This window comes from Astatotilapia calliptera, chromosome 20 (assembly GCF_964374335.1).
Source record: "Astatotilapia calliptera chromosome 20, fAstCal68.1, whole genome shotgun sequence".
NCBI classification, from domain to species: domain Eukaryota; kingdom Metazoa; phylum Chordata; class Actinopteri; order Cichliformes; family Cichlidae; genus Astatotilapia; species Astatotilapia calliptera.
This window is the reverse complement of record NC_137441.1, coordinates 3,601,877-3,615,258: the sequence shown is the minus strand read 5'-3', so window position 1 is coordinate 3,615,258 and position 13,382 is coordinate 3,601,877. Positions and strand designations below refer to the sequence as shown.

General features: G+C 41.7%; 1 protein-coding gene across 1 annotated transcript in view; it reads right to left on the bottom strand.

Moving 5' to 3' along the window:
- plxna3 (plexin A3) overlaps positions 1 to 13,382 on the bottom strand; it is a 137,153-nt gene that overhangs the window by 85,082 nt on the left and 38,689 nt on the right. The window contains exon 6 of the mRNA XM_026154649.2: positions 9,492 to 9,674. Within this exon, the coding sequence (XP_026010434.1) occupies positions 9,492 to 9,674 (183 nt within the window). The remainder of the gene's footprint in view (positions 1 to 9,491; positions 9,675 to 13,382) is intronic.

Here is a 13,382-nt window from a genome sequence, read left to right as displayed (position 1 = left end):
TCTCGTATTTGTTAAAAGAAAAGCTGCAGTTGATTATCAATTATGTTTTGTGACAATCAGACAGGTGCTTATAGTCAAGACTAAACGGAAAAACCAGCACAAACGCAGAGCAAAAGAAATGTTTAATAAATCCACTGAAAACCTCATTAACGACCCCACATTTGGTCAAAACAGCTGATTTGGATGTAACCGATAACCAGCGGTTTTAAGGATAAGCCCAAGCAATTTTAAATCTGATGGCAACAACATGCTTCGAAAGTTTAGACAGAATCAAAAAGGCGCCTGGTGGAACATTTTGTAATTAATTAGGCTAATTAGTAACATAAATATCCCAGAGAGGCTTTCAGGAGTAAAGACGGTGTGGACACTTCAGCAGGTTTGGAGAAAATGAACATTCTCAGCTATTTTAAATGGTAAATGGTAAATGGCCTGTATTTATATAGCGCTTTACTAGTCCCTAAGGACCCCAAAGCGCTTTACATATCCAGTCATCCACCCATTCACACACACATTCACACACTGGTGATGGCAAGCTACATTGTAGCCACAGCCACCCTGGGGCGCACTGACAGAGGCGAGGCTGCCGGACACTGGCGCCACCGGGCCCTCTGACCACCACCAGTAGGCAACGGGTGAAGTGTCTTGCCCAAGGACACAACGACCGAGACTGTCCAAGCCGGGGCTCGAACCGGCAACCTTCCGATTACAAGGCGAACTCCCAACTTTTGAGCCACGATTTTATTTAGGATTTTATTATCTACAGTTTTAACACAGGCCAAAGCTGTACAGGACAGACGAGGCTGAAAAGCATTTTGTGTGGCTGTGATGTTCAGGCTCTCAAAAACTCTCAGGTACTGCATCAAAAACAGACATGAAATCACCGCATGGGCTCAGGAGCACATCTGCCTTCTCTGGGCTCAAGCTCATTTATGATGGACTGAGGCAAAGCAGAGAACTGCACTCTGACCAAACAAGATATGAAATTCCTCGTGGAAATCACGGATTCTGTGTTCACCGAGCTTTGGAACAGAGGAACCATCCCAGCTTCTCATCAGCACACAATTCATGAGCCGGCACCAGCGATAGTGTTGGGGTACATTAGTGCATGTGGCACGGCAGGCGCACATAAAGCACCATTAATGTTGGATCTTATTTACAGCTTAATGACACAGCAAAATATTTAAGAAACATTTTGCTGCTTTAGAAATGAAATTAAAGCACCAGCAGTCTGATGACAACAGCCAGGAACGTAATCTTTAGAAAGATGGAAGAAAATGTGGCAAACAAAGGATTTAGAGACTGAAACGATGACAAACTGCTGGACAGCAGAGAGTAGGACAAAAAGAAGAAGGAGGAGGATAAAAGAGTCTGACAGGCAGAGATAAAGTCAACAGAGTTTGAGTTACAACTTGTTTTCCCTTCTGTCATAGCGCAGAGTCTCAGTGGAAAAGCATCAGGAGGGCTGACAGACGCTCTGTGGTCAGCACTGCACAAACTAACAATTATTACTCCCTGCTAATTTAATCTTAAAGCAATAGTTTGACATTTTAGGAAAAACCATCCCTTCACCATAACTGTCTGGTATACTGCTAGATGCATTCTTTTCTTCCATGAATGCAACACTTTCATGGTTTGAATGCTTTTCTTTGCCTGTGTGAGGCTCTTTTAGTTCCCTCTCTGGGACACTGCACAACCTGGCCCTCGGATCTGTTTTTCTTCTTCTTCTGGTGGTACATATTATTATTTCTTAAATGTGGCCAATATCAGATTTCAGTGTGAACTCATCACAGTTTAAGCAGGGACTGAATGCCCAAAAGGGACAATGCAATATCGCACACAGCACGCTGTCATACCGAGTCAACCACGGAGGCTATTGAAGGCATCGCTTCCAGTTTCAGTTTCATTTGAAAGCAGATAATAACAAGAGTGAGGAAAATAGATCCTTTTAATTATGAATTTTGTGGCATAATAGCAGCGATTTCTTTAGGGAGAGATATGAAGTGGCTACAGCGACCGACCCGGAGACTTAAACCAGAGTTTTTAGTGAAAGAGCAGACTGGCAGACTGAAGAGAGCAGGTTGCAGTTTGGCCATTTCAAAATACTTTAGGGACGAGTGCTCGCCTTTGTATTCGCCTCTTGTCAATGCACGAAACTGGTGAACACTCGATTTGCAGCTTTGGGCAGTCCAAGATCTGTATTCCTGAGTGAAAACGGCTGAAGAATGAGTTCATTATTATCATTCTAATCAGGCAGAGACTGGAAAAACCCACGTGGAAGGTCAAAACACTGTTAAGCAGGAGACTTAGGTTTGTTCTTAGTGTGTGAACCACATAATGGACATAAAAGATGGATGTTGCAACTGTGACATCCATCTTTTGCAACCAGACAAGTCGACCCCTACTGGCCATTAGGAAAAAAAAGGCAGGTTTAAGGTGCTATCTCGATTTACATTATTAGCTTTTTGCTTAAGTTCAGTCACCAAAACATGCTTAGTTTATGGAAAACGTGACGTTAAACCCTTTTGGACAAACTGCTCCTCTTTCTATCTCAGTTACCCCACTGAGGACAGGACTTTTTGTCTAAGAAGGTCAAACATGAACATGAACAGTGTCCAGTTTAACCCCCAGTTAAATTTAAACTGACAAAAATGCATACAGTTTCCAGGTAATGGCAGCTGTTTACAAGGACTAATAAATCCTCTTATACTGACATTCAGAAATGTGCTCAGAAAGTCTATACAATTACCAGTAAATACAGCAAAATATAGAAATTAGTGCTTGTGTGAATCAATATTTCTGTCCACTAGCAGAGCCACCAAACAGAAAACACAAGTCTCTGCAACTCAGACCAAACGACTTGAAGACATGAGTAGAAAAGCAACTTTTAATCAACGCTAATCAGCTTTAAAGCTTGCGTTTCACTGTCTGTCCGTCCATCTGGTGAGTATGATGAGTGAAAGGTCATGTTTGCCTCTGGGATCTGCTCCAAAGATCTGTTTCAGTCCAAGATGATTAGATTTTAAGTGCAGAGTTGTGATAAAAGATGAACAAAGAGTTCTGGAGGCTGCTGCTCTGACATTTAAAATCACACTGACCTAGACTTTTCTAACATCCACAGAGTTGTAGGTTTGTGGTCTTTGTTTATCTCTTTTAAGTCTCTTGCCAAATTACCAATTCACCCTTAATTCAACTGATCAAGCATCTGAGCTCCCGTCCCAGCAACAGCCAATCAGATCAGCCCAGTTGGGAACCTCTGGAAGGCTTTGTGGAGACGAAGACACGGACGAGTCCTGGCATGAAACCAGTTGGTCAGAAGGAATCCAGCAGCAGATTAGTGTGGGGTTGGTTCGGATGCTGTAAATAAAAAAACTAAAAGGACCCGAACAATGGAGCTTGGCGCAGTATGTCCTTTGGTTCAAACGGCTCTTTCAGAAGTCTTTATATTATTATACTCTGTAATTACAAAACCAGGCATCAGAAAATGCTGATAGGACACCTCCAGCTGCAAATAAGGCAATTTATACTGTAATTTTGCAGATTGTCACACATCAAAAGCTCAATTAAGATTCAAAGTTTCTTCTGAAAGTGAGCCAACACTATCGCTTCTTCAGCAGGGCCACGTTTGGCATTTTTACTGCTGCTTTCAGCCTTTCGGTGGGAGAAGTGAACCGTTTCGGCTCGACGTGCCAATTCAGCAGCAAGCAGTCAATCGCAAAAATAGTGGTTTGTTTAACTTTTGAATCTTTATGCTCTGACTTCAGAAAAATGGCTCCACGAGTCTAGAGATGTGCTCAAAAGCCTGAAGTCTTTTGTCCTATTTTTAAACTGCGTATATTTGAAAAAGCAAAGGTCTGAAATTCATATGATGTTAGCGCAACAGATTTTAACCACATATGTGGACATCACATTTTGCATTGTCTAGACCAAAATACAGCATTTTGCTCTACAAGGGCCTGATATCCACGTACGAGGACGTTATACTGCCTCTGTTCTATTGAAATGTAAAACAAATGTCCTCATATGTGGATCTAATTTTTCTCAGAAACAAAAATCTGGTTTTAAAAAAAAAGACAATTCTTCAATTTTACCATCATCAGGTCCCAATCAGCCCAAATAGCAAAGAGAAATAAAAAATGCATGCTATGGAAGAGTTCGGGTCTTAGGAGGTTAAAACTCAGTGGATAGTCGACCACAGTGCTTCACAGAGTCGCACCAGGCTAAGATTTAACCCAAATGTACCAAATGATTTTAAAATGATGCAGATGCTGATGGAAGCATTTCCGTGTAAAACAAGTTTCTCATTAAGGATAACAATGACCTATATGGTACAATGGTAAACATGTGATAACAGATGTGTGCTCATGGCAACATGCTAAAAATGCTACACGCTTTAAATATCCCACATTACAGTGCAAAAAAGAAAAAGAAAAAAAAAGTAATTCATGTTTACGGAAGTGCCGTCCTCATTTGAAACGATTGGCCGCTTCAAATGAGGAAGCGGCGATTGAGCGTTAAATGAAAGATTTGAAATGAGGGAAACTGCTGATTAACTGACTAATAAGACCATTACTTATCTTAATAGAAATTGTCAAACCCAATGACTGGCATAAAATGAAAATCAGTCCATAAACTTATAGATTTTTTGGGAAAAATAATCACTTTGAATTTAACAGGCTTAAAGGGAAACCGAGGGAAAAGCCTCCCAGCCAGACTGGATTTGGGTCTATTGCTTATCGTCTTGTTGGGCGTTGAAGCAGTGGAGAGCTTTTGTTGGATGCCAGCAGCTCAGAGAGTTGAGGAGGAGGAGGAGGAGGAGGAAGTTCCACTAAACATAGAAACAAGAGTTCTCCGCCAACTCCCAGCCACACAGAGCCCAACATCTAAAACCAAACCCAGTGATTTTCACCAAGCTGTTCACTGTACAGACTACACCCCCGGCCATTCCTCCCTCTCTGCCTCGGTTCCTCCCTCTATCCGTCGCTCTCAGAGGTCAGCTTTCAGAGAAATATCTCCCTATGTGAATGAATATTAAAGCGGCAGCTGTGTGGGAGGAGAGGTGAGCGGGGTGAACGCCAAGAGGATTCATTCACCACCCATCCTCCGTTTTTAGTGTTCAGGCAATTAAAATTCATCGTTGGCAGGCTGGAAAATGGAGATGATTGTGTGGTCAAATGTGGGAGCAGAAGAGGGTTTTTAATGCATCTTTTAATTTTAATGACTGCTGATGATGTGGATTAATGTGCCCATCGTGCAGAGGACGATGTATAGAGAAGCTTTGCATTTATTCAACCAAAAAGTCAAAAGGGCAAAATTACTGATGAATTCATTTATTATTTTTAACTTTAAAATGCATGAAAAGGATGAATCCAGATCCCTCCAATTTAAATTGAAAGCCCTTTAAATATTTGTGATTGCACTGCACAAAGTATTTTTCTTTTTGAAGAGATGGTTGGGTCCCCTAACGTGTAAAGTCTTTTTGCTTGATTTAAATTTGGTGTCCATCTGTACTATCAGGAATCCAGTGGAGATCCTTCAAAGCTCCTTTAGGTGCATCTAGTTGCCATTAAGGGCGTTGCAGAGCTCCCTCTGGAGGGTTTAGTGGTCCATGAAGACAAAGACCAGCTCCTTTCGGTGCTCATCGTTGTTGCTAAGGACATGTTAAGCGTCTTTGTAGTGGTTTAAATGGTCCTTCTGATTCTGGAGAAGATGCTTTAGGAGATTTACGGTAATCATACGGATAACTAAAGACTTAGCACTTTAGCAAAACACTAAATGGGGGCTGTAACAAGGTTCTCAAGCAACTACTATACACCTTAATTACTGTACCAGCTCATCTAATGACCCACAGGTGTTCAACCACACAAACTAGCCCATAAATCGCTTAAAGGGAACTATCTTTAAGACCTTAATAGACCTTACAAAAAGGTGCCAAACGCCCAGTACTACCCAGTTCTGCCTTTGTGCCTTTGAGAGCCAGCCCACGTTTGGAGAGGTTTGAGAAGTGTTTGTTATATAGCATTACTAGCAGAAGTCGGATAATTTCTCTTCTGGGAAGAAAATCAGAAAATGCGTGGGCTGAATCTGTCCATCATTGGTTAATTTCTTGAGTTAACCACTACCAAGCCACTGACAGTGGTTCCAACGGTGGGCGGAACAATTTTATGGTGTTGTACTGATGCCAGCTCTTCATCGCTGGCACAAGTCCTGTTTCTTTGTGGAAATGTGTAAAATGAGTTCTAGCGTCAGCACCAGCACAGCATCCAGGGAAGAGAAGCACAGAGGGCTTTGCTGAGGTAGACGTCAAGCCAAACTGAAATAAAACTAATTGTGTTTAAGAGACTTAAGGACCTTTTATAAAATCCCAGACCTTTGAAAGACCTTAATACGATTTCATCAGGTGGTTGAACGCATGGGTTATCAAATGAGCTCTGAAGAGATGTCAAACTATCTAAATGTCCTAAAGTTCCTCTAAAACATCTTCAATGATGACTCTAAGCATCTGAAAGACCTTTAACAGCGTATCAACAATAGGAACCTAAAGAACTTAAGTTTGCTGCTCTTCCCAGGTCCCCTAAACAATGTCTAGAAGTTTCAGACTGATTACCAGGATTACCAGGGTATCCTTAGAGGTCCTGGCTCCCAAGAACTTAAGGAGGACCTCTAAAAAAACCCTCTAAAATAAATTTCCCTGTAACCAACGAAAGCTTTTAGAGACCATATTGTGGTGGCTTTAACCGGTCGAACGCACACAGGTTGTTAAACATCTAGTAAGATATTTCTTTGTAGGACGGATCATTTCACAGATGATTTGACATGTTTAACCATTTCAAAGTCCTAAAAGAATAAAGGTCCTAAAGGCAAAGCTATCTTAAAAGAGCCTAGAAATATTTTAACTCCCTAAAAAGAACCTGGAGAACTTGTGCTCTCGTTCTTGCTCATAACAAACCTCTAGAACATCAACATCTTTAACATCTCCAAAGAACTTTGTGTTTTTGAACATCTATTCCTTTTTCCCTTTTCTAAGATAATCATTTATTTGTTTTTGTGAAGGTGCTCAGCGATGCTGCTTGCCAGACGCACTCGTTTGACTCTCAGACAGTCTGAGACTTGTAAATTCTACTTGTGCTTTACTGGACGAAATTTTGCACTGGAGTCAACAATGTCAGAGCGCAGTCAGGCCTACGGTCCACTTTACACGTCTGTCCTGTCCTTTTTACTTGATTTAGGTTTTTAGTTTCACCCACAGAGTGTAGGAAAGCTTTCTGCCGCTCAGCAAAGTCTTAAATCCTCCAGAGAGGACGGAGTTTGTGCTGTGGGAAACGGCGAGTCTTTAACCGACTGCCGAGCCCTGAAGGAGACAGAAAACAGACATCTTGTGCAGCTAAGTGGGGCATTTTTCTGACAGCAGCAGACAGTCTGAGCGTCTCTGCAGCTTTCTGTGAGGTTGTCCGACACCACTGAGACAACTTTACAACTTCAACAAGGCTGAGAGCATCTGTGCAGAGACACCGGCCCCATCCTGAACTGTCACTGCTCACATTTGCTTTAATCCTGCACCAGTCCTGCTTCCTGTCTCCGTGCTGTTTATCTCTCCTGCCTGAGAATAAAAACCCTGGAAATGAACAGATTGTGTTTGCTGCGTTATGAAATCAAAACAGCGTTCAGCTTATTTTCAGCTCCAGATAACAATAATAACAGCGGCGCCACAGGCTGCAGAGAGCAGGCTGGCACATATGGAGGTGTGACCGAGGATGAGTTTCATAAGCAGCAGAGAATATGTAAAAGAAATGAAATATTTATCAGATACCTGTTGCCTATGGGTATTAATATGGTTATTTATTTTAGTATGGAGTCCCCGTTAAAGGCTGAATAACCAATCTGTCTGGATACATGTGAATATTGTTTACAGAGGTGTGAAAAATCAGACTCTTGATTTTGATATTCCAACACCTGAACTCAGATCTGAGATACAGTAAAGACGTGACATCAAAGCTTTCTCAGACTCACAATGAGTTTTCATTCATACGTGATCGATATTTGAACATTCAAAGCCACCTGAGTCTGCAGCGTGCCAACAGGTTTCTACAGCGTTGCAAATCTCTGCTTAAAACTTAGTCTCTTCTGTAGCCACCGACTATCAAATATGATTATAAAACTCATTTTATTTTGTTGATTCTGGTTCCAAAATTACTTTTGCTCAAAAACACAAAAGCTTTCAGACCATTAAAAATGTTTTGCTGGTGGATTTTTAATTATTTCTAAATTTTTAACTGATCCTTTCGTGGAGCTACTAACTAACTTATTATTAATGAGTAATAGAGCAAATATCAAACTGCAATAGATAATGGAAGACCGTATGTGATGTTTCCAAATGAGTCTTTAAAATGCATCCAAATTATTTTTTGGAGACAGAAAAGAGGAACAACAAAGACGACACATGGTGAGTGTAGCTGCACTGAGCAGGGGTCTTCTTCTTCTTTTTTTTGACATTATTTGGAGACGTATTTGAAGACAGAAGACAACAAACATAAATATATTGTTGGTTTTTGTCTTTTTAATCATTACTGTATTAAGTTTGTTTATCAGGTGTGAGGTTTTCAGGAGTAAGAGTGCAAATGAGAAGAGAAACACAGCATTTCTGAAAGCAGTCGACTCAACAGTCACGCACACATCTCAATAAACATTTGCACTAAAGCCTCATCAGGCAGCTTCGGAAAAGACATTTGATGAAATGAACAGAATAAAACTGAAGACATTCCTGTATAAATGCACTCTCACACCGTTTTCAGTTCTTTGCAATAACTGTTATGCCAGAGCTGAAATTACTTTCAGCGCTGATGAACTGAAGCTCGGTAATAACGCAGCGTGAAGACTCACTTCTTCTAAACGCTGCCTTGCGACCGTTCCCAGTCCTACAGCTTCACAGCTAAACACCTCCGACACAGCCGAGTTTGACATTCGACAACGAACAAACAAATGATTCACAGGTGAGAGTCACACTGACGACTGATAACATCACATGGCTCCATCCGAGTGACAAAGAAAGCTGAGTACTTTATCAAAACCCCTTATAAATGGAGAACAAACACCTTGATTGTTTCAAGATGGACTGCAATCAAACAGGTGAACTTCAATCTCTTCCTTTCATCCGAACCAAAGAACTAAAAGAGCCTCAAGTGATTTAAAACATGAATAAGACAATTGTCTCTCTATCTTTCCTTCTAACCTCCTTAAATAGAAACTCTAGAAAGCAATCAAAGCCCCAAAAGCAATTTTAAAACATTAATGCAGCCCTTTCCTCTCAGCAGGGGAAACAAAAGCCCTCAAACAGTCCACCGGTATTCCTTTCCTGTCATTCTGTCCTGTCTCTCTTAATTCCCTTCCCTGACTTCCTTCCTTTCCCACAGAGTACCCAACTCAAACAGGAGCGCAAACATATTCACAACAGCTTTTCCTCCTCGGTAGACTAATCATCCGTTCTTTCCTCCTACCTTCTTCAGCTGTCCACTCCGGGTTCCCACGAACACCACCGTGTGCTCCCCGTAGGTGTATGCGGCCACGGCGCCCATGCCCTCGGTCCGGTCCTCGTACAGCGGCTGTCCCTCGATCACCCTCAGGCCTCCGAGCGGCTGGTTCAGTACCAAACCGCAGAAATCATCTCCGATCTGCTTCGGCTGTGGACCAGAGGGAAAAGGTGGCATTATTAGAAAATATCACAAGAAGCGAGGTCGCTCAGCTTCAGATGAAAAATAAGAGGAAGCTGCCGCTTTCCAAAGCCACCTAATACCAGCGTTATTGATCTGGTGCCCGCCTTCAATCCATTAGGCGGGGGATCAGTATCGGCTCTCGACAATAGCACGAGATGTGGCCCCTTAACTAAAGTTAAAGCAGCTTGAGAGCAAGATGTACAGAACGAGTCGTCCAGAAGACAAAAGCACAGACACGCACTTTGGTGGTATGGTATTTAAATAGACAATTTAATGCAGATTTTTCTTTGGTCAGATGTTCAAAAGTCATTTAAAAGATCAATATAAATGATTATAAACAAAACCCTATGTGATCGCTTTGTTTACTTCTTATATTCCCATCGTGATTCTTAATGCGCTGCAGACACCAGTGTTTTAATAGGAGACTGCAGGACCACATGGACGTCACAGTCTACACAAATCATGACTGCTCAGGCCTAACGGTGACTTTAGACCAGCGGTCCTCAACCTTTTTGCGCTACGGACCGGTTTAATGTTAGACAATACTTTAAGGTGTCGCGGATAAATACAGCAAAATAAAATGATGCGACCAAGAAAAATCTGCAGTATTCTGTAAATATAATAATAAACACAAATTCACTGAGTAATTGTGTAACTTTATTAGCAGCGTCCTCCTGAAATGCACCAATAACATTGAGCGTAACATCCTCCTCTCTGCCCCTTAATGCTCTCTGGTCGCTATGGTAACCTGTAAATATTTCTTTCAAAATAACACAAAACTACAACACGGGAAAAACCCTGAAAACCATAAATTTCACGCCCGAGCCTCAACTCTCGCGGCCCGGTACCAAACGACTCGTGGCCCGGGGGTTGGGGACCGCTGCCTTAGAAAGCACAGCTTCTTTTTAATTCACAGTTTGACTGCTTGATCAAAACAAAAACCATTGTCGCCGTTAAACCGCTCAATGTTATCAACCATTAACTTCACCTCTGAACACCGCGGGAGAAACACAGTGCATTTATGCTTCTGCGTTAAATCTATGTCATAGTTATGTCACATGACCCCTTTGAGACCCTGTGCTGTAATCTATGTTCAGGTATCTGTGCACCTGCGCAGAAATGGAACTGTGCATCACTTCAACGCGGCCTGTTCAGCACTGCATTTCCATCTACTTCGTCTGCCACCAGGTTTTGCATTGACTGGAAGAGAAAAGATCAACTTGCGGAGAGAAATTCCACCTGCCTGTTGGTGCTTTGATGGTGAAACTGCAGAGCAACATAGACAAACTGTACACAAGTACACGCTGCCTACGGCCACTCTCACAGACTGCATCGTAGAATTCGAAATCAAGCTTTAGATGTAGGGTTAAGAGCCAATTACACTCTGCTGCAGACACGGACGTGGACAGCTGAAGACATCACGACCAAGTAATCATTCCTGTTATACTTCTTGGACATGCGTCTAAAAAGGTTCATGTGTACTTACTGCAGAGTGTGCATGGTCACAAACATCTGTTGGCATGCAAACATCCTTTCAGAACTCTCTCTCTTGTGCTCTCTGATGGATGACGACATTTAACGATAATGCAAAATAACTGCTTGTCATGCAGAGTGGACAGGTCTCAAGCTACCGATGAGTGCACTGATTGACATATGACAGGGTAGTACAGACAGAGTGCTCTAAAACCAATCAGTGACAGAGAGATCCATGATGAGTGAATCACCTACTTAGGGTTAGGTTGCATTTTAGCCTCATACTTAGCAAGCACAGCTCCAGAAAATAGATGTTAGCTTTCAAATAAAGTCTCTAACACTCGGTTATAAGATTTCCATTAGATTGTACCAGGCACCTCAAACGTCTACATAAAAGGGATGAAACCAAACCCAGTTGCTGTCCTCCAGGTGGATATTTCAGGTTAACAAACAAACATCATGTTTTTATTAAACATGAAACTTTAAATACAAATGTAAGGAAAAGCAAGTAAAAAATGAGCAAATGTGGGGTGCATGGTGGAGGACAAAGGGCTGTAGAGCCAAAGCGCTTCATGCTTCTGTATGTTGCCCACAGGGCAGAGTGTATGGAACAGGGAGGAGACGAGTTATTACAGAGTCCACATACACTCAGAGGGTAGCTAACACCCTGTCATTAGCGGGTTAAGGCCTTGATGCATCACAGCGACCGTACAGGGTGGAAAGTCTGAAACCCAAATGTTCGAGCCAACACTCCACTGGCAAGTTTATCTCCATTTTTGCACATCAAAAAATAGAGATAAATACCTTTTACATCTTAAAGGTTCACTCCTGGGAATAGCAGTCAGAATGGTTTCAGGTTGTTTGGATTAGATAAAAAGTTTCCCTCGCCATCATAAATCCCTCGTGACACCTTCAGCTCTCAGTTGGTCCAAATCATCCTTCTTCAAAGATGACTTTCGGCTCAAATTCACTTTCACACAGCAACATCTGACTATCAAACATCTTCTGTCGTGTGACCTGTCAGCTAAGTGTTGATTCACTTAAAAGATTTCTGGCTTCTATTCAACGTTTAATGTTTTCAGCTGAAACCTGTGTGATGCCGACACAGGACAAATCAGAAGTCTAAAGTCTTAAAAAGGCTCAAATGCTCAAAGCAGAGATACTCAGCTGGTTAATAAAGAAACAACATTTATTTTCAAATCAACTCACTTATTAATTAGCCAGGACGGACCACACGCCATGTAAACGGTATATTTAACTGTCCAAATACTTCAGCCAACTCTTTGTGTAACATAGAAGACAGTTTGAGTCTCTTCAGTTTTATTAAGTGAGATATTAAATGGTCCCTGGACAAGTTCACGCCCTAGTGCAGTGGTTCCCAAACTTTTTTCGCCTGGCCCCCTCTGTTTTGCAAGAAAAATGTTCGCGCCCTTCGCGCATGCACACACACACACACACACACGCACTAACATCCTCCAACCACACACGCCCATATTTTGCTCCACTGCGGTTTATTTCACACCTCAAATATTTAGTAAACAATTAAGCAAATACAAGTAATCTGCAGGTAGTAAGAAAATAAACTACAAACTCTTTTACGTTGCGTCCGCACCTACACGGGTATTTTTGAAAACGCAGCTGTTTCGTCCACGTAAACGGCGTTTCGAATCACCGAAAACGGAGATTTTTTTAAAACTCCTTTTTTGCGTTTATGTGTGGACGAGGAATACAGAGTTCATCACGCAACGTCAAAGGTTTGTGTCTTTTTTTCACGTCACGCTGTGGCCACGTTATTGTTTACATGAGATGAATTGCAGAATGGCAGATAGAGACAAAACACTGTTAATCTGACTATCATCAGTTTTTACAGCTTACATATACACACGCCTTGAGGCGACTTTTGTTGTGATTTGGCGCTATATAAATAAAATTGAATTGAATTGAATACACACACAGTTACTGTCCCTCCATTTAGAAAGGCAGAGGCGTCACGGTGTGATTATTTTACGTGTAGTTGTTTTTTTCCTGTGTAATAATATTCAACATTGCTATCAATACATTTTTCAAAAATGCCTCTCTGTGCAAAATGGGTTTAAAAACATAAACAGCTGTGGGATCCTGTTTGTCCGTGATTTGGACAGGGGGAACAAATCGTGGCAGGATCAGCCTGATTTGTATCCCGCTGTAACTTTACTGTATAAA